Here is an 18760-nt window from a genome sequence, read left to right on the forward strand (position 1 = left end):
TTGTAGTTCGTCCACTTTATTATCCAGCGACTGTACGTTGGCCAATAGTACCGATGGCAAAGGCAGATTAGCCACTCGTTGCCGGATCCTTACAAGGCACCCCGATCTCCTTCCGCGATATCTAAAAAAACGTATCCTGCGAATGACGGGGATGAGGGCATCGTCGGGTGCCTGGAGTAAATCCTTCTCGTCTGACTCATTAAAGAAACATTCTTCATCCAGTTCAAGGTGAGTAATCGGTGTTCTGATTTCCAGAAGCTCTTTTCGGTCATAAGAGACGGTAGCAGCAACATTATGTACAAAATAAGTTACAAACAATGCGAAAAACAATCAATATATCATTGTTGGTTAAGAGCCCATAAAATGGCAGCCATCCCTTCCGGTGCCGTTATCACATACTAATGCTACTGTAGGTAGGCGTTATTCAACAAATGAATGTCTTGCATGGTCAGAGTAATTAAATTATTTGATATTTCTGTTATTAACCAAATATTTAATTGAAAGCTGTATTTTACTGTACATCAGTCATTCCTCCTCCCTGTTTCTAATTTCTGTGTTTGCAGACTCAAGTTCCAAGTTTGTCACGTGCTCAAGTATAGTGAAATGCCTTTCTCTCAAGCTCCAAACCCAACAATGCAGTAATCAACATCAGTGTAGCACTACAAATAACACAAGGTAGAACAAAAATACACAAGAAAGTAAGAAGCAAAATACAGGGTCAGTTCCAATACCATACAGTATTTACAATGTGCAGGGAAGTGTGTGTGTGTGTGGAGTCCTATGAGTGTGCATAGAGATGGTGCAAAAATAAAATACAAGGGTTAACTCAGTCTGTGTAGCCATTTTGTTAGCTATTTAGCAGTCTTATGGCTTGGTGATAGAAGCTGTTCAGGAGCCTGTTGGTGCCAGACTTGAAGCACTGGTACCACTTGCTGACTGGAAGCAGAGAGAACAGTCTATGGCTTGGGTGGCTGGAGTCTAACGATTTTCCAGGCCTTCCTTTCACACCACCTGATATAGAGGTCCTGGATGGCAGGGAGATGTACTTGGCTGTATCGCCATGCGATCGAGGGTGGTGATGTTGTCATACCAAGCAGTGTTGCAGCCAGGCAAGATGCTCTCAATGGTGCAGCTGTAGAACATTTTGAGGATTTGAGAGCCCATGTCTGCTTGTTAACCCAGTTCACAATGTCTGTCATTTTCCAACCGAGTCAAGTGTTGAACTGTGATGCAATCAGGTTTGCATGATACACACTTCCTGTCCCGTGCACCTTATTTAAATTCCAATGAAAACCACCAATGCTTCTGTGACGTCCCCGTCTCCCTCTTTACCCTCCCAGATTCAAGACGGGCCAGATCAACGGTGACCTTCTCATCTACCACGTGCTGCTGACCTTGAAGCCCTACTATGCCAAGCCCTATGAGATTGTGGTGGACCTGACCCACGCCGGACCCAGCAACCGCTTCAAGACCGACTTCCTGTCCAAGTGGTTCGTGGTGTTCCCGGGCTTCGCCTACGAGAACGTGGCTGCCATCTACATCTACAACTGCAACACGTGGGTGAGGGAGTACACCAAGTACCACGAGAGACTGCTGACAGGCCTGAAGGGGAGCAAGAAGCTGCTGTTCATTGATTCACCAGCGCGGCTAGCGGAGCACGTGGAGCCTGACCAGCAGAAGCTGCCTGCGGCCACGCTAGCCCTGGAGGAGGACCTCAAGGTGTTCCACAACGCCCTCAAACTGGCCCACAAGGATACCAAGGTCTCCATTAAGGTCAGGACATGAGGGAGTCAGTAGATTTATAATGTTATATGATTCCTACATACTTTTTGGGCTGTGGGATGTAATTGAAAGTAATTAGGGGCACAGACAGGAATGTCTGAGATGGATGCTTGTCCCCCGGAAGTAGCTGTGGTCTGAAGGGTCAACCACTAAACCAGACTCCGGCTGATAATGGAAGTTTTTTTTAACCATGTTACTCTTTTGTGGGCCAAATATCATTGTGACTCAGTCTCGATGAGCTGTCTCTGCTGTCCCCAGGTGGGCTCCACTGCAGTCCAGGTGACGTCAGCAGAGCGTACCCGGGTCCTGGGTCAGTCGGTCTTCCTCAACGACATCTACTACGCCTCAGAGATAGAGGAGATCTGCCTGGTGGATGAGAACCAGTTCACACTTACCATCGCCAACCAGGGCACGCCGCTCACCTTCATGCACCAGGAGTGTGAGGCCATCGTCCAGTCCATCATCCACATCAGGACGCGTTGGGAGCTGTCCCAGCCGGACTCAATCCCGCAGCACACCAAGATCAGGCCCAAAGACGTGCCGGGGACCCTGCTCAACATTGCCCTGCTCAACCTGGGCAGCTCCGACCCCAGCCTCAGGTCAGAAACACAGCTGTGGAAAATAGTCATATGTGATTAGTATAGATTTTGGTGGGACTATGAGAGCAGACTGTTAGGCTTCTTGGGATGTTTGAAATATACATCTATGATGCTTACTTACGTACTATTTTTTTTTATTTGTATTTTTCTCCTTCCCTCTCTGTCTGCTGGTTTCAGATCGGCGGCCTACAACCTGCTCTGTGCCTTGACCTGCACCTTCAACCTGAAGATAGAAGGCCAGCTGCTGGAGACGTCGGGCCTGTGTATCCCTGCAAACAACACCCTCTTCATAGTGTCCATCAGCAAGACACTGGCCGCCAACGAACCACACCTCACCCTGGAGTTCTTGGAAGAGTGTATCTCTGGCTTCAGCAAATCTAGTCAGTGTCCTTGTTCCTGCCTTCCACACACATACGCTTAACGCACGCACACATGCACTCACACAAACACACACACACACACACACACACACACACACACACACACACACACACACACACACACACACACACACACTGTAACATCCTCTCTGATGTGTGTTTAGGTATTGAGTTGAAACACCTGTGTCTGGAGTACATGACCCCCTGGCTGCTCAACCTGGTGAGGTTCTGTAAGCACAACGACGACGCCAAGCGCCAGCGGGTCACCGCCATCCTGGACAAGCTCATCACCATGACCATCAACGAGAAGCAGATGTACCCTTCTATCCAGGCTAAGATCTGGGGTAGTCTTGGACAGGTGGGGGTCTCTCTCTGCTCTCTGTATGGGTTTTAGCCCATGTATCATCCAGTATTTCAAATCAAAATCAAATCACATATTTGCAGATGTAATCGCAGGTGCAGCGAAATGCTTTTGTTTCTAGCTCCAACAGTGCAGTAATACCTAGCAAAACCATGCACACAAATCTTAAAAATAAGAAATATCAATAAAAGTAGTGTGTATGGACAGTATATGAATAGAAAAGGTGTGTACAGCAGTAGTGATGAGCCATGACTAGAATACAGTACACATGAAGTATGTACACATTATTAAAGTGACCAGTGTTCAATGACTATGTACACAGGACAGCAGTCTCTTAGGTGCAGTGTAGAGTACCAGGTGGTATATTGAATATTACTGAGCCTGTGCAGTGTCTGTTATTGCCTTAATGCTACTGCTGATTCATGCACTGGGAAATGGCTGAAGGATTCAGTGGACCCACTGTTCCGGATGTTATAGACGCTGGACAGGGACACCCTATGCCAGGGATCATCAACTAGATTCAGCCATGGGCTGTTTTTCTTTTCTTGAGCGGATGATCGGGGGCCCGGAACATAATTTGTCGACTGTAAATTGACCGCAAGAAGCCCAAACAGATACAATGTTTGACTAAAACATAATAATTTAAAACCTTGCTTACATTTGTATATAATCACGTCTCTCTATTATGTGTGGCAATACTTGGGAACAGATTTCTTAAATTAAAATCACTTGGAGCTTATTTACAGGTGTTTTTACAGTCTTATGTCCAACAAAAAACAAGTCATTATTTTGTTGAACACAATTTTGCACACAGTGAGTCCATGCAACTTATTTTGGGACTTTAAACACATTTTTACTGCTCAACTTATTTAGGGGGGTTGTATACTTATTAACTAAATAGATTTCAGCTGTTCATTTTTAAATCATTTGTCAAAATTTAGAAAAACACAATTCTACTTTGACATTATGGGGTATTGTGTATAGGCCAGTGACACAAAATCTCAATGTAATATATTTTAAATTCAGGCTGTAACACAACAAAATGTGGAAAAAGTCAAGGGGTCTGAATACTTTCTGAAGGTACTGTTTGTAGTCATTACAAATGATTCTGTCTTGTGTGTCAGCGTCTCTGTACTTTTCAGCTCTCACCAGTTATCATGCTTGCCACTGAAAGCTTTGTGTATTGAGAAGTCATTCTGAAAGAGAAATGACTTGAGACAAAAAAAGCATGCGCTGAGGCCGTTGTGCAAGTCCCAGTATTTATAGGTCTACTGTGGGAACTTCGGTGAAGGTTCTGGGTTGCATCACACCTCTGTGGTCTATTAATGGAGATGAGTTTATGGTTTGTCCTGTTGTCCCTGTTCTGTAGATAACTGACCTGCTGGACGTGGTGTTGGACAGCTTCATCAAGACCAGCGCTACAGGAGGCCTGGGTTCCATCAAGGCTGAGGTCATGGCCGACACAGCTGTGGCACTGGCCTCAGGGAATGTCAAGCTGGTGTCCAGCAAGGTGAGAAATGCGCACACAAACACCTCAAGAATTACCAGTGCGACATACGATACATGACCAAAAGTATGTGGACACCTTGTTGAACAACCCGTTCCAAAATCAAGGGCATTAATATGGAGTTGGTCCCCCTTTGCTGCTATCACAGCCTCCACTCTTCTGGGTAGGCTTTGAACTAGATGTTGGAACATTGCCGCGGGGATTTGCTTCCATTCATCCACAAACGTTAGTGAGATCGGGCACTGATGTTGGGCGATTAGGCCTGGCTTGCAGTCGGCGTTCCAATTCATCCCAAAGGTGTTAGACAGGGTTGAGGTCAGGGCTCTGTGCTGGCCAGTCAAGTTCTTCACACCGATCTCGACACACACATTCCTGCATAGACCTTGCTTTGTGCACGGGGGCATTGTCATGCTGAAACAGGAAAGGGACTTCCCCAAAGTTGGAAGCACTGGAACTAAGGGGCCTAGCCCGAACCATGAAAAATAGCCCCAGACCATTATTCCTAGTCCACCGAACATTACAGCTGGCACTACATTCGGGCAGGTAGCCTTTACCTGGCATCCGCCAAACCCAGATTTGTCCATTGAACTGCCAGATGGTGAAGCGTGATTCATCACTCCAGAGAAAGTGTTTCCACTGCTCCAGAGTCCAATGGCGGCGAGCTTTATACCACTCCAGCCGAAGCTTGGCATTACACCTGGTGATCTTAGGCTTGGCCATGGAAACCCATTTCATGAAGCTCCCGACGAACAGTTATTGTGCTGATGTTGTTTCCAGGGGCAGTTTGGATCTCGGTAGGACAGACGGTAGGACAGACGATTTTTACGCGCAACGTACTTCAGCACTTCGCGGTCCTGTTCTGTGAGCTTGTGTGGCCTACCACTTCGCGGCTGAGTCGCTCCTAGACGTTTCCACTTCACAATAACATAACTTTCAGTTGACCGGGGCAGCTCTAGCAGGGCAGACATTTAATGAACTGACTATGATGGTGGCACGTTGAAAGCCACTGAGCTCCTCAGTAAGGCCATTCTACTGCCAATGTTTGTCTATGGAGGTTGTATGGCTATGTGCTTGATTTTATGAACCTCAGCAACGGGTGTGGCTAAAATAGCCGAATCCATAAATTAAGGGCTTTCCACATACTTGTGTATATTTTTCACACCCTTAAGATCGATTCTGTGACTTGAGTGTAGACAAGAAAATATGCTACAAACATCAATACAGATGCTCCACACATGAATACATTCTTTCCAGATGTCCCTTGTTCTATCAAATGCCATGAAAGATCCGTTCTGTACATTTATTATACTGCTTCATGGCAAGATGTGATTGTGTTATGTCACTGAATTAATTGGAGTAGCTAACAAATTAGCCAATGTTACAGATTACATTACACAGGGTGTCTGCGGGTCCTTAAAAAGTCTTAAATTAATTTATCTGATTTAAAGGCCTTAAAAAGTCTTAATGTCTTAAATTCAGTTTTCAAAGGTCTTGACGGAGTGACTACAGTGTTTCCATTATATTGTGCCGCTGCTTAATACCACCGTGACAAAAAAAAATAGAGATGCATTCTGACAGTTGAGCAACATTTCAAAATGTACAGTGCCTTCAGAAAGTATTCACACCCCTTTTTCCACATTTTGTGTTAGAGCCTGACTTTAAAATGCATTACATTTAGATTTTATGTCACTGGCCTGCACAGAATATTGCATTTTTTTACAAATTAATAAAAAATAAAAAGCTGAAATGTCTTGAGTCAAGTATTCAACCCCTTTGACTTACTCTGTGTGGAATAATGGTGTTTAACGTTCTTTTTGAATGACTACCTCATGTCTGTACCCCACACATACATACAATTATCTGTAAGGTCCCTCTGTCGAGCAGTGAATTTCAAACACCGATTCAACCACAAAGACCAGGGAGTTTGCCTTGCAAAAAAGGGCACCTATTGGTATATGGGTGAAAAAAAACAAAAAGCAGACACTGAATATCCCTTTGAGCATGGTGAAGTTATTAATTACACTTTGGATGGTGTATCGATACACCAAGTCACTACAAAGATATAGGCGTTCCCGGAGAGGAAGGAAACCGCTCAGGGATTTCACCATGAGGCCAATGGTGACTTTAAAACAGTTACAGAGTTTAATGGCTGTGATGGGAGAAAACTGAAGACGGATCCAGAACACAACACATTACTGAGTACCACTCTTCATATTTTCAAGCATTGTGGTGGCCGCATCGTGTTATGGGTGTGTAAAACTAACCTGGTTGTCTGCTTTCCAACAGACACTGGGAGACAAATGTACCTTTCAGCAGGACACTAACCTAAAACCCAAGGCCAAATTTACACTGGAGTTGCTTACCAAAATGACATTGAATATTCCTGAGTGGCCTAGTTACAGTTTTGACTTAAATCGGCTTCAATCTATGGCAAGACTTAAATGGCTGTCCAGCAATGATCAACAACTAACTTGACAGAGATTGAAGAATTTTAAGAATAATGTTCAAAATATTATATCATCCAGGTGTGCAAAGCTCTTAGAGACTTACCCAGAAAGACTCATAGCTGTAATCACTGCCAAATATGATTCTAACATGTATTGACTCGAGGGGTTGAATACATATGTAATCAAAGTATGACTGTTTTTCTTTTATCTTTTTTTTTTTTCAAATGTTCAAATATTTTGTGTTGATCGTTTACAAAAAATGACAAATATATTTTTATCCCACTTTGTAACGTAACAAAATGTGGAAGAAGTCTAGGGGTGTGAATACTTTCTGAAGGCACTGTAATTGCAGGAAAGACCATTGTTAAAAAAGAGGAGAGCTTCATGTGAGATTTATGTGAGTAAGAATGATTTATCAACTGTCAATATAGAGGAAATAACACCACTTTACAAACAGAGTATGTCATTGAGATGATGTGCCAGCGGAACGGAGATGAGCGTGCCATTTACGGTGAATATATCAACAAGAGGCCTATATAGGCCTACCAATGGAAAATTTTTGCGTGGCTATCTAGCAATAATAGCATATTTTGAGGTAGCAATCTAGCTAATGTGTTTTAAATTCCCACTTCCTCAGTTGGGAAATGATGTAGCATTATAGCCCCTAGGCCAAAATGCACAAAAAACATTCAGGCAAATTCATTTCTAAAGATATTGGATTACTCTGGATCCTATTTTGACATGTTGCACATAAAAATATCCATCATGCATTCCCTGAACTTGTTAGATTAAATGTCTGTTTTCATGTCTTACTTGGCACTGGAAAAAGTCAGTCTAGAACCCTCCCGCTTAGCTACCCTGCTTTCGAAGTACAGCCGTTTGATACCTGATTCACTGAATGAGGGAAGGACCTTGTGTGTTTGAACAGTGCTGGATCAAAAGCCTGCACACCCAGAGTTGACCACTATTTTATACAGTAACAGTGATGTAAATTTGACTTTAAGGCATTTTTTCACATTGTTATCATTATGGTATTGAGTATAATTTTCTGAACACTTAAGAGTTTGTGATCCAGCTAATGATTAGCCCATTGAGTTGACAAATGCAGATGGGCAACCCCATGCTCTGGCCATCTATAACCTAGCCACTATGCTACTACTCCGTTAGTCTACAGGTGAATGCTCATTGTTAAAATAGCACATCTGCCTGATTTTAATATGCGCCGTGTAGGCTATAGCCTTTGGGGAAAGAGCCAGCCCTAAAAATACTACTTTTTGCCAACATGGGCTCATTTCTGGAGGAGAATATTAGCAGACGTGTGCTGCATGCATACTTCAACATTGGTATTAAATTGCATTCCAAGTGGTATTAAAAACGTCTTGTGTTAAATTAAACTTAATAGAACGTGCAGATACCCTGATTACAGTTAGCTGTTGAACCATACCACTACAGTATATATGAAAGCCTGTTTTAAACATCTCACAAACCAAACATACAAGCAGACACATTTTAAAAGTGCCTACCCTATTTATGTCACATGTGGTGTCCTGCTTTTATTTGTCATTTCCTTTTGACTGTTGAGCTACTTTTCTACTCCTAAAGAGAGCATTGAGTGTATTGCCCAATGAAGTATCCATAACTTACCTCACAAAATGCTGATCATGTGATCTAGTGCCAGGAACAGTATGGCCACTGAATACAAAGGCCAGTCTGTGTGGGGTGACATCTCTTTTCTCTTCTATCTGTACTTGTATGTCAAGGCAAAACACTGAACACAGGTTTACATTGTTATTGCACAATTGATTAACACCAGACTGCGATATAAAACATGACTTGCTGCATTCCCAATTCTGCCTGTAACCTTTAACGACAGGACAGATAAGGCATCTTCCTTGTGATGCTAAATGACATGAAAGAGTCCTGAGTCATCCTGCTCTTTATCATCGGTGGATGGGAGAGATAATAGAAGATGGGATGTGGTAATGTGATGTGCTACGTACCAGACCTTTGATGTAACCTTAACTTTATCCCTTGTCTGGTCTGCAGGTGATCATCCGCATGTGTAAGATCATCGATAAGACGTGTCTGTCTCCCACGCCCACCCTGGAGCAACACCTGATGTGGGATGACATCGCCATCCTGGCCCGTTACATGCTCATGCTGTCCTTCAACAACTCTCTGGACGTGGCCACTCACTTGCCCTACCTGTTCCACGTGGTCACTCTGCTGGTGGCCACCGGCCCCCTGTCCCTCCGCGCCTCCACACACGGCCTGGTCATCAACATAATCCACTCCCTCTGTACCTGCTCCCAGCTCAACTTCAGTGGTGAGGAGGCCACACACAAAACATCCTGGCCCTGGCTGTAGAGAAGAGAGGACAGACAGAGAGAAGTGAAACTATTTAAAAGGCAGAGGGTTGATGAGTGTCATGTCTTGATTCAGTGTTTTGAAAGTAGATGGATAGCTAGAGATGTACACTTTTGGGAGATTTTTCATTGATGTACTGTATAGCCTTGCTGAGACTAACTGATAACTATTCCCCTGTGTGCTGCTCTCTTCCAGAGGAGACCAAGCAGGTCCTGAGGCTGAGCCTGACAGAGTTCTCCCTGCCTAAGTTCTACCTGCTGTTCGGCATCAGTAAGGTCAAGTCTGCTGCGGTCATCGCCTTCCGCTCCAGCTACCGCGACCGCTCCTTCTCCCCCGGCTCCTACGAGAGGGAGACCTTCGCCCTGTCCTCCCTGGAGACAGTCACCGAGGCCCTGCTGGAGATCATGGAGGTCAGGAGATCACCACACTGACATGGTCACTCATTATTCCATCGTCTCTATGAAACTACTGTCTGTACGGGTTTAGATGCTGGGTGAACACCAACCAAATGTAATATTCTACTTGCCTTCAAATAAATCCAGTCTAGCAAACAAAAATAGTTTAAACAAATTTTGTATTTTTTTGAATGTGCTCAAACTGTGTTTCCTCTTTTCTACAAGGCCTGTATGAGGGATATCCCTGGCTGTAAGTGGCTGGACCAGTGGACAGAGCTGGCTCAGAGGTATGGTAACAACATTTACACTCTAATGAACAGGACCAACCACACTGTTTGCTCTAAATCAATTATGCTTATATTACTATTGGCTTATATTACTATTACTATTGGCTTATATTACTATTACTTTTGGCTTATATTACTATTGGTGCTAATGTCAGAGCAATGTAAAGAGGCTTCAGATCCTTTACATTTAAAAAAATATATACTTTTTGTCATTTAGCATACGCGCTTATCCAGAGGGACTTACAGGAGTAATTAGGGTTAAGTGCCTTGCTCAAGGGCACATAGACAGATTTTTCACCTAGTCGGCTCGGGGTTTCGAACCAGCCACCTTTCGGTTACTGGCCCAACTCTCTTAATCGCTAGGCTACCTTCCGCCGTCAACTTGACTGGCTTTCATAAGGCATGCGTGTGAATGGAGTCTGTGTATTCATTCTCTCTCTCTCTCTCTCTCGCTCTCGCTCGCTCTCTCTCGCTCTCCCTCCTTTAGGTTTGCGTTCCAGTACAACCCGTCCCTGCAGCCCAGAGCCCTGGTGGTGTTTGGCTGCATCAGTAAGAGGGTGACCCACGGCCAGATCAAACAGATCATCAGGATCCTCAGCAAGGCCAGCCCCCTGCTCAGCATAGACCGGGTCTGTGTCCCATCACTCTGCCCTGTTCCTCGCTACATTCTGTCATGCATACAATTAGGACATGCCTCTCATTGAAACCACTTGAATGACTGTACTGTGTCTTGTAAAAGACAAAACAAATTTAAAAAAGCAGCGCTGTTGTCAAAATAGAATCTATCACTTCAAGTAACTGTGCTTCCATCTCGTGCACTTTTTATCTGCCAATTGGCGTTCTAAATCTACAGACATGACCGCTACTCTCGTTGGAACGTTGCAAGTCTTTGAATAGATTCTGCTACAAGTTTTGGAAGTAGTTGTGAATGCTGTAGCAGTGTCCGATCCTGTCTCATTAGGGTCTGTCTGTTGAAAGATGCTCTGTGTAGCATAACCTGTGCTGCGCAGACTGAATTGACCCGTTGTCTTGTCTGTCAATAGGGTCTGGAGAGCTGTCTAAAGGGACCTGATAACTACAACAGCCAGGTGTTGATAGAAGCCACAGTAATCGCTCTCACCAAGCTACAGCCTCTCCTCAACAAGGTACACACACGAAGACACAGATGGCCGATCTCAAAGGATAATTTAAGAGATGGATGTGTTAAATGTTCTGGTGAGCTAACTTATTTGTGTGTGTGTGTGCGTGTGTATGAACCGCATTCTAAAAAGTAGAAGCCAAAGCTCCTTCCGACACGCAGAGAGGAGGGAAGTTATTTTGGCCCTGCCTGTTTGTGGTAAATAGGCTGCTGATAGATGGTAGATGGTGGCAGTAAATGGTCGTGTGAGACTCGCTCTGACTGCAAGTGTGTTTGTTGGCGGCTCGCCTACGCACAGGGCCCTGTGTGTGTGTTGGATTGTGTGTGTGTGTATGTTTGTGTTGGATTGTGAGTGTGTGTGTTGGATTGTGTGTCTGTGTGCGCTCATTGGATGGTGTGTCTGTGTGCGCACACACGTGTGTGTTGGATTGTGTATGTGTGGGTGTGTGTGTTGGATTGTGTATGTGTGGGTGTGTGTGTTGGATTGTGTATGTGTGGGTGTGTGTGTTGGATTGTGTATGTGTGGGTGTGTGTGTTGGATTGTGTATGTGTGTGTGTGTGTGTGTGTGTGTTGGATTGTGTGTGTGTTGGATTGTGTGTGTGTGTGTTGGATCGTGCGTGTTTGTGCGCACATACGTGTGTGTTGGATTGTGTGTGTGTGTGTGTTGGATTGTGTGTCTGTGTGTGCTCACTGGATGGTGCGTCTGTGTGCGCACACACACGTGTGTGTGTGTGTGTGTGTGTGTGTGTGTGTGTGTGTGTGTGTGTGTTGGATGGTAGTTGTGGTGAGGCTAAATAACAGCCTCTGTGTTTCCTCCAGGACTCCCCCATGCACAAGGCTCTGTTCTGGGTGGCCGTGGCTGTGCTCCAGCTGGACGAGGTCAACCTCTACTCTGCCGGCACCGCCCTGCTGGAGCAGAACCTCCACACACTGGACAGCCTCAGGGTCTTCAACGACAAGGTACTAAACACACAGACAACTTTTCAAAAGGATGCTCTTCCACAAACCTTCAGCTCAAACGTTCATACTTTTTTTTGGGCCAGGTCTTCTCACAGTTTCACTTTGATTTAATAATTTACAAAAAATGTTAAACCCTACCTGCCACTCTTTCCCCTGTAGAGTCCAGAGGAAGTGTTTATGGAGATCAGGAAGCCTCTGGAGTGGCACTGTAAACAGATGGACCACTTTGTGGGCCTCAACTTCAATTCCAACTTCAACTTTGCACTAGTGGGTCACCTGTTGAAAGGTAAGTAGACGGGGGTGTCTAAGCATTGGGTCAGCAGGGGGCTGTATGGTTGAGCTCTTTCTCTAACCAACCACGTCTCTGTCCAGGGTACAGACACCCCTCCCCCAACACAGTGGCGCGGACCATCCGGATCCTCCACACACTGCTAGCCCTGGTGGGAAAACACCTCAACTGTGACAAGTTTGAGGTGAACACCCAGAGTGTGGCCTACCTGGCAGGTGAGTTCAGGAGGGATCCTCAATGAAGCCATACTAGGAGTATTCATGATTGATTGATTTTATTATTAGAGTGTCTTGCATCTTCAGGATGCCCATGTTCATATTGACTTTAAACAAAAGTGATTTTCGTTGATATTCTTAATTTGCATGCCAACGGTTTCTGCGTAGAAAACAAACTGATCTCGTAGTGAAATGACGCCTGTGTGTGTGTAGCTCTCCTCACTGTTTCAGAAGAGGTCCGCAGCCGCTGTAGCCTCAAGCACAGGAAGTCCCTGCTCCTCTCGGAAGTTACCATGGAGAATGTTCCCATGGACACGTACTCTGTGCACCACAGCGACCCCTGCTGCAGGTGAGTCTACAGGGCTGCCTGCTGAGAGGGCAGCTGACTGAAGATTAGTTTCGGCTCTCTGTATTGTACAATATCAAAAAGGAATCGTACGGACAATATGTGTTCACCTTTCATGAATGTTTTGTTTTTCCCTCCTGTGTCAGGACTCTTCGGGAGAGTCAGCCGTGGACGTCCCCCAAGGTGTCAGAACGCTACCTAGTGGCTCACTACTCCTCGCTGGGGCAGATCAGCCCCCGCACACGCAAGTCCATGAGCCTGGACATGGGCCAGCCTTCCCAGGCAAACACTAAGAAACTGCTGGGTAAGACCCCTGTCAATCATTCTGCACTGCTAGAGACCAACAGAAGCGTTTTAACGTGAGAGAACTGGTCAGAGGGAGTTGGCCTATATAGACATGCTGACCTAGATATCCATAGAGGATCCACCAGGTCTGTGCTATTTTAGGTATTGTTAGTGTTTAAGTGAATTGACCTGTGTGTTTAACATGGCCGTCATGTATTTTTCTATGCTGGCTCACCAGGCACTAGGAAGAGTTTTGATCACTTGATATCAGACAACAAAGCACCAAAGAGGCCAGATATGGAGTCTGGCATCACTACGCCTCCAAAGATGAGGAGGGTGGCAGAGAACGATTATGAAATAGGTGAGTGTCCAGGTCAGTGTCTGTCTCCTGTTCACCTGACACTTACATGATGTTTGTGGCAGGGATGCTTGAGCTTTGACGTTGACTCATGTCTCTCTCCATCCCACAGAATCGACCCAAAGAATCTCCCACCACACCCTGAGGAAGGTGTCTGTGTCGGAGTCCAACGTGCTGCTGGATGAAGAGGTTCTCACAGACCCCAAGATCCAGGCTCTGCTGCTCACGGTCCTGGTGAGACCACTCGCTCAGCTCTCCTCCTCCACCTCTGTCTTTCTGTCTCTCTCTCTTTTAAACGCCTTCTCTCACAGTTCCTCGTCATTAGTTTGTGCCTATTTCTAACATGCTGGTGTAAAGGATCTCACTGTTCCTTCCTGTCTTGCCTCTATGCTACAGGCTACGTTGGTGAAGAATACAACTGATGATTTTGACCAGAGAATCCTCTACGAGTTTTTAGCTGAAGCTAGTGTTGTCTTCCCTAGGGTCTTTCCAGTTGTGTAAGTGTTTCATTTTAACACAATAAAGCCATGAACAAATATATACAGTACCAGTCTAAAGTTTGGACACACCTACTCATTCAAGGTTTTTTCTTTATTTTTACTATTTACTATTTTTGTAGAATAATAGTGAAGACATCAAAACGATGAAATAACACATATGGAATCATGTAGTAACCAAAACAGTGTTAAACAAATCAAAAATTTTTGATTCTTCAAAGTAGCCACTCTTTGCCTTGATGACAGCTTGGCACACTCTTGGCATTCTCTCAACCAGCTTCACCTGGAATGCTTTTCTAACAGTCTTGAAGGAGTTCCCACATATGCTGAGCTCTTGTTGGCTGCTTTTCCTTCACTCTGCAGTCCAACTCATCCCAAACCATCTCAATTGGGTTGAGGTCTGGTGATTGTGGAGGCCAGGTCATCTGCTGTAGCACTCCATCACTCTCCTTCTTGGTCAAATAGCCCTTAAACAGCCTGGAGGTGTGTTGGGTCATTGTCCCAATTTGGACTCATCAGACCAAAGGACAGATTTCCACCGGTCTAATATCCATTGCTCGTGTTTCTTCGCCCAAGCAAGTCTCTTCTTATTATTGGTGTCCTTTAGTAGTGGTTTCTTTGTAGCAATTTGACCATGAAGGCCTGATTCACGCAGTCTCCTCTGAACAGTCGATGTTGAGATGTCTGTTACTTGAACTCTGAAGCATTTATTTGGGCTGCAATCTGAGGTGCAGTTAACTCTAATGAACATATCCTCTACAGCAGAGGTAACTCTGGGTCTTCCTTTCCTGAGGCGGTCCTCATGAGAGCCAGATTCATCATAGCACTTGATGGTTTTTGCGAATGCACTTGAAGAAACTTTCAAAGTTCTTGACATTTTCCAGATTGACTGACCTTCATGTCTTAAAGTAATGGACTGTTGTTTCTCTTTGCTTATTTGAGCTGTTCTTGACATAATATGGACTTGGTATTTTACCAAATAGGGCTATCTTCTGTATACCTACCTTGTCACAACACAACTAATTGTTTCAAACACATTATGAAGGAAAGATATTCCACAAATTAACTTTTAACAAGGCACACCTGTTAATGAAAATGCATGCCAGGTGACTACCTCATGAAGCTGGTTGAGAGAATGCCAAGAGTGTGCAAAGCTGTCATCAAGGCAAAGGGTGGCTACTTTGAAGAATCTCAAATATATTTTGATTTGTTTAACACCTGTTTGGTTACTACATGATCCCATATGTGTTATTTCATAGTTTTTATGTCTTCACTATTATTCTACAATGTAGAACATAGTAAAAATAAAGAAAAACCCTTGAATGAGTAGGTGTGGCCAAACTTTTCACTGGTACTGTATGTTCCTGTTAGTGTGTACACAAGCCTTCATACCATGGTGTGGTCTTCTTTCCAGTCACAACCTGCTGGACTCGAAGATCAACACCCTCCTCTCACTGTGCCAGGACCCTAACCTCCTAAACCCCATCCATGGCATCGTGCAGAGTGTGGTTTACCATGAGGAGTCTCCCCCCCAGTACCAGCCCTCCTACCTACAGAGTGAGAGTACACCCACTCCTCCCCCTCTCCACACCATTACAGTTACAACTATGGGTTCTGTGGTGAAAAATGTTCATTTATTAATAGTCGTTTCTTCACTTTCTCTCTCAGGCTTCGGTTTTAATGGTCTATGGAGATTCGCTGGGCCCTTCTCAAAGGTGAGCAGACAAATCGTTTGCCTCTTTAGAGTATGGAAGGTTTATTGTCTGTTAAACTTCCTTTCCATTCTGCTGTGCACACAGCAAACCCAGATCCCGGACTACGCTGAGCTGATAGTGAAGTTCCTGGATGCTTTGATTGACACGTATCTGCCGGGGATCGACGAGGAGACGAGCGAGGAGTGTCTGCGTACGCCCACGTCGCCCTACCCCCCGCCGGGCCAGAGCCAGCTCAGCATCACAGCCAACCTCAATCTCTCCAACTCCATGACCTCACTGGCCACCTCCCAGCACTCCCCAGGTCTGCACACGGATACAGTACACACACACCACACACACACACACACACACACAGAGAGTTAGTCAAATCTAGCCCTTCTGTCTCTTAACAGTTTTTATTCTTTCAGATTAACTAGCTGTGATGCTTTACAGTAGCCTCCATCGGCAAACTAAATAGACCTTTGACCTATTTGCGTTTTCTCGTGATCATAATAATATTCTGGCCTGTTTAGTCTTTCCATTTGACCCATCTAGAGAATCAACATGCACTAACGAATACATAGAAGTATACAGTCTGATATACCACGGCTGTCAGTCAATCAGCATTCAGGGCTCGAACCACCCAGTTTATATGTAACATTACATAGTGGGTTGACCAACTTGGTCCATGTGTAAGGCTGATTCTCTCTCTAACCCTGCATGATGTTTTTAGGTCATATTTTATTATTTAGTGTTCATCATAGACATTCCATTTCATGTTTTTGTTAACTTTTCTTTCGCCCCATTTGTTGTGCTGGATGCGGTGTAGTTTATAGACGATCTCCAACTTTGTCTCGTTTGAGGTCCCCCAAGGTGGTGCCCCCCCAAAATGATGGATACAATTAAACTATAGAGCTGCAATGGGCAAACAGTGTCTCAGCCTATAATATGTGCATTAGTGGTAACAACTTATGTATGTATTGTCATGTCATACTGTATGTCTTAACCATTTATTCAATGTTATACTTATGGAAATGTTTCATTATTTGTTTTCTTTATTTAAGACATTTTTGTAATTTCTGCTATGCCACTATTTGGGTGAAAGAATGAGCCCCCTTTGTTTTTTATATCACTTTTCTCATGATTTATTTCTGTCACTCCTTTGTTAAGTTGGGTTAAGTTTTGTTTTTGTTAATCATGTTGCTCTTTGTTTGATGTCATTCCTCATTTTGGGTTGCCATGGACACTCACTCCTGTTTCTTTCCCACTCTGTGTCTGTGAAGCTTCTCTGCCTTGCTCTAAGTCCGCTGTTTTCGCCCCACACCACGTCCGGCCAGGTATTACAGCCCCTCCTCCCCATGCTGCTCCTCACTCCCAGGCACACGGCACAGCCTCTCAGAGGTGTGTGGGGTAGCAGAGGGCCATCACAAAGCCCAACAACACTACGAGTATTTGTGGTGGAAGTTGATGTACATCATGTTTCAATGCCCATACACCGTATGTCCTGTTTGAACAAAACCAGTGGCGAACCTTGACTATAGGACCTAGGCCTTCAGAGGGACCAAAAATCTTCCAATACGTTGTATCAAAATCAAGAAAAGAACAGAAAACATAGCATCTCTTAATGCGCCCAACATTATATATTTTCTAGTCAGACCGTTCTAGTTGTAGTGAAGGAGGAGCAATGCTTTTTGATGATATTATGAATTAATAAAATAGGCCTGCCGTGCTTTGGGCTCCCGCACACACAGAGACAGAACCAGCAGGGACAGTGGACACAACATAACACAAAGCATAAAATAATGTAACCAGCAAAACCAAAAACACACTCTTTACACAACCTATGGTAGCCTAACACCACTATCACCAATAGCGACAACAACAGTGTCGCATCAAAGGTGAAAGGCTCGTGGTGCTGAAAGGACAGCGACCGACATACCTGTGCACTCCATGGCGCTGAAGGAGAGCTAGTTTTGGTGAAACACAGACACGGCTGATAGACAGGCTACAGCAGTCACACACTGAATCAAATCATGTTCAAGAATAAGCAGCCCATTCACTCTAGTAGGCCCCATGAAATCAGAACAATAAAAAAGCACAACCATTTCATTTATAAAAATGTAATTAACAAACCAGCTATTACTTCCACGTTCATCACACTAACCGGTGTTCTAAAGTTTAAATGCAACACTGTTTTACAGTCATTATTTTCAAATAGATAGCGAACAGCAAGCGAGCTGCAACCAAAAACGGTGCCACTCACCAGACGATGACCATTTGTAAACGAAGTTTGAGAGTTCATCTTGAAATGGGGAATATTAATGAATTAGCAACAACATTCACCTTGAAGTTGATAACAGCTGTTGCAGCCGCCGTCGCGGTTGTAACACTACCACAACACAAGCTAGCTAACATTGTAACATTACCACAACACAAGCTAGCTAACATTGTCACGCTACTACAACACAAGCTAGCTAACGTTACTGGTGTTACACCTCGATCACACCTACAGGTTATTGCGTTTTGGTACACCAGAAGTACATTCATTTCCAATGGAACGCTGCCTTGCAGAATTGCGTTGCAGAGACAGTTGCAGTGCGTTCTGTGCAGTGGTGGAAAAAGTACCCAATTGTCACATTTGAGTGAAAGTAAAGATACTTTAATAGAAAATGACTCAAGTAAAAGTGAGTCACCCAGTAAAATACTACTTGAGTCAAAGTCTCAAAGTATTTGGATTTAAATATATTTTATTAAAAGTAAATGTAATTGCTCAAATATACTTAAGTATCAAAAGTAAAAGTATAAATCATTTCAAATTCCTTATATTAAGCAAACCAGATGGTACAATTTTC

The 18760-nt window shown here is 44.3% G+C and overlaps 1 protein-coding gene across 6 annotated transcripts in view; it reads left to right on the forward strand.

Moving 5' to 3' along the window:
* Window positions 1-18760, forward strand: part of LOC106603288 (neurofibromin) — a 74600-nt gene that overhangs the window by 49860 nt on the left and 5980 nt on the right. For 3 of the 6 annotated variants that reach the window (XM_082974549.1, XM_082974551.1, XM_014196749.3), the window contains 22 exons: window positions 1341-1773; window positions 2041-2381; window positions 2559-2761; window positions 2926-3119; window positions 4492-4632; window positions 9123-9402; window positions 9639-9853; window positions 10064-10125; window positions 10613-10754; window positions 11169-11270; window positions 12084-12224; window positions 12384-12510; window positions 12597-12728; window positions 12942-13077; window positions 13221-13378; window positions 13598-13720; window positions 13830-13951; window positions 14114-14214; window positions 15629-15771; window positions 15883-15929; window positions 16014-16230; window positions 17192-17309. In XM_082974549.1, coding sequence (XP_082830675.1) covers window positions 1341-1773; window positions 2041-2381; window positions 2559-2761; window positions 2926-3119; window positions 4492-4632; window positions 9123-9402; window positions 9639-9853; window positions 10064-10125; window positions 10613-10754; window positions 11169-11270; window positions 12084-12224; window positions 12384-12510; window positions 12597-12728; window positions 12942-13077; window positions 13221-13378; window positions 13598-13720; window positions 13830-13951; window positions 14114-14214; window positions 15629-15771; window positions 15883-15929; window positions 16014-16230; window positions 17192-17309 — 3678 coding nt within the window. The remainder of the gene's footprint in view (window positions 1-1340; window positions 1774-2040; window positions 2382-2558; window positions 2762-2925; window positions 3120-4491; window positions 4633-9122; window positions 9403-9638; window positions 9854-10063; window positions 10126-10612; window positions 10755-11168; window positions 11271-12083; window positions 12225-12383; window positions 12511-12596; window positions 12729-12941; window positions 13078-13220; window positions 13379-13597; window positions 13721-13829; window positions 13952-14113; window positions 14215-15628; window positions 15772-15882; window positions 15930-16013; window positions 16231-17191; window positions 17310-18760) is intronic. The other 3 variants (XM_082974553.1, XM_082974554.1, XM_082974552.1) reach the window with 2 other exon arrangements.

Source organism: Salmo salar, chromosome 04 (assembly GCF_965601325.2).
Source record: "Salmo salar chromosome 04, fSalSal1, whole genome shotgun sequence".
NCBI classification, from domain to species: domain Eukaryota; kingdom Metazoa; phylum Chordata; class Actinopteri; order Salmoniformes; family Salmonidae; genus Salmo; species Salmo salar.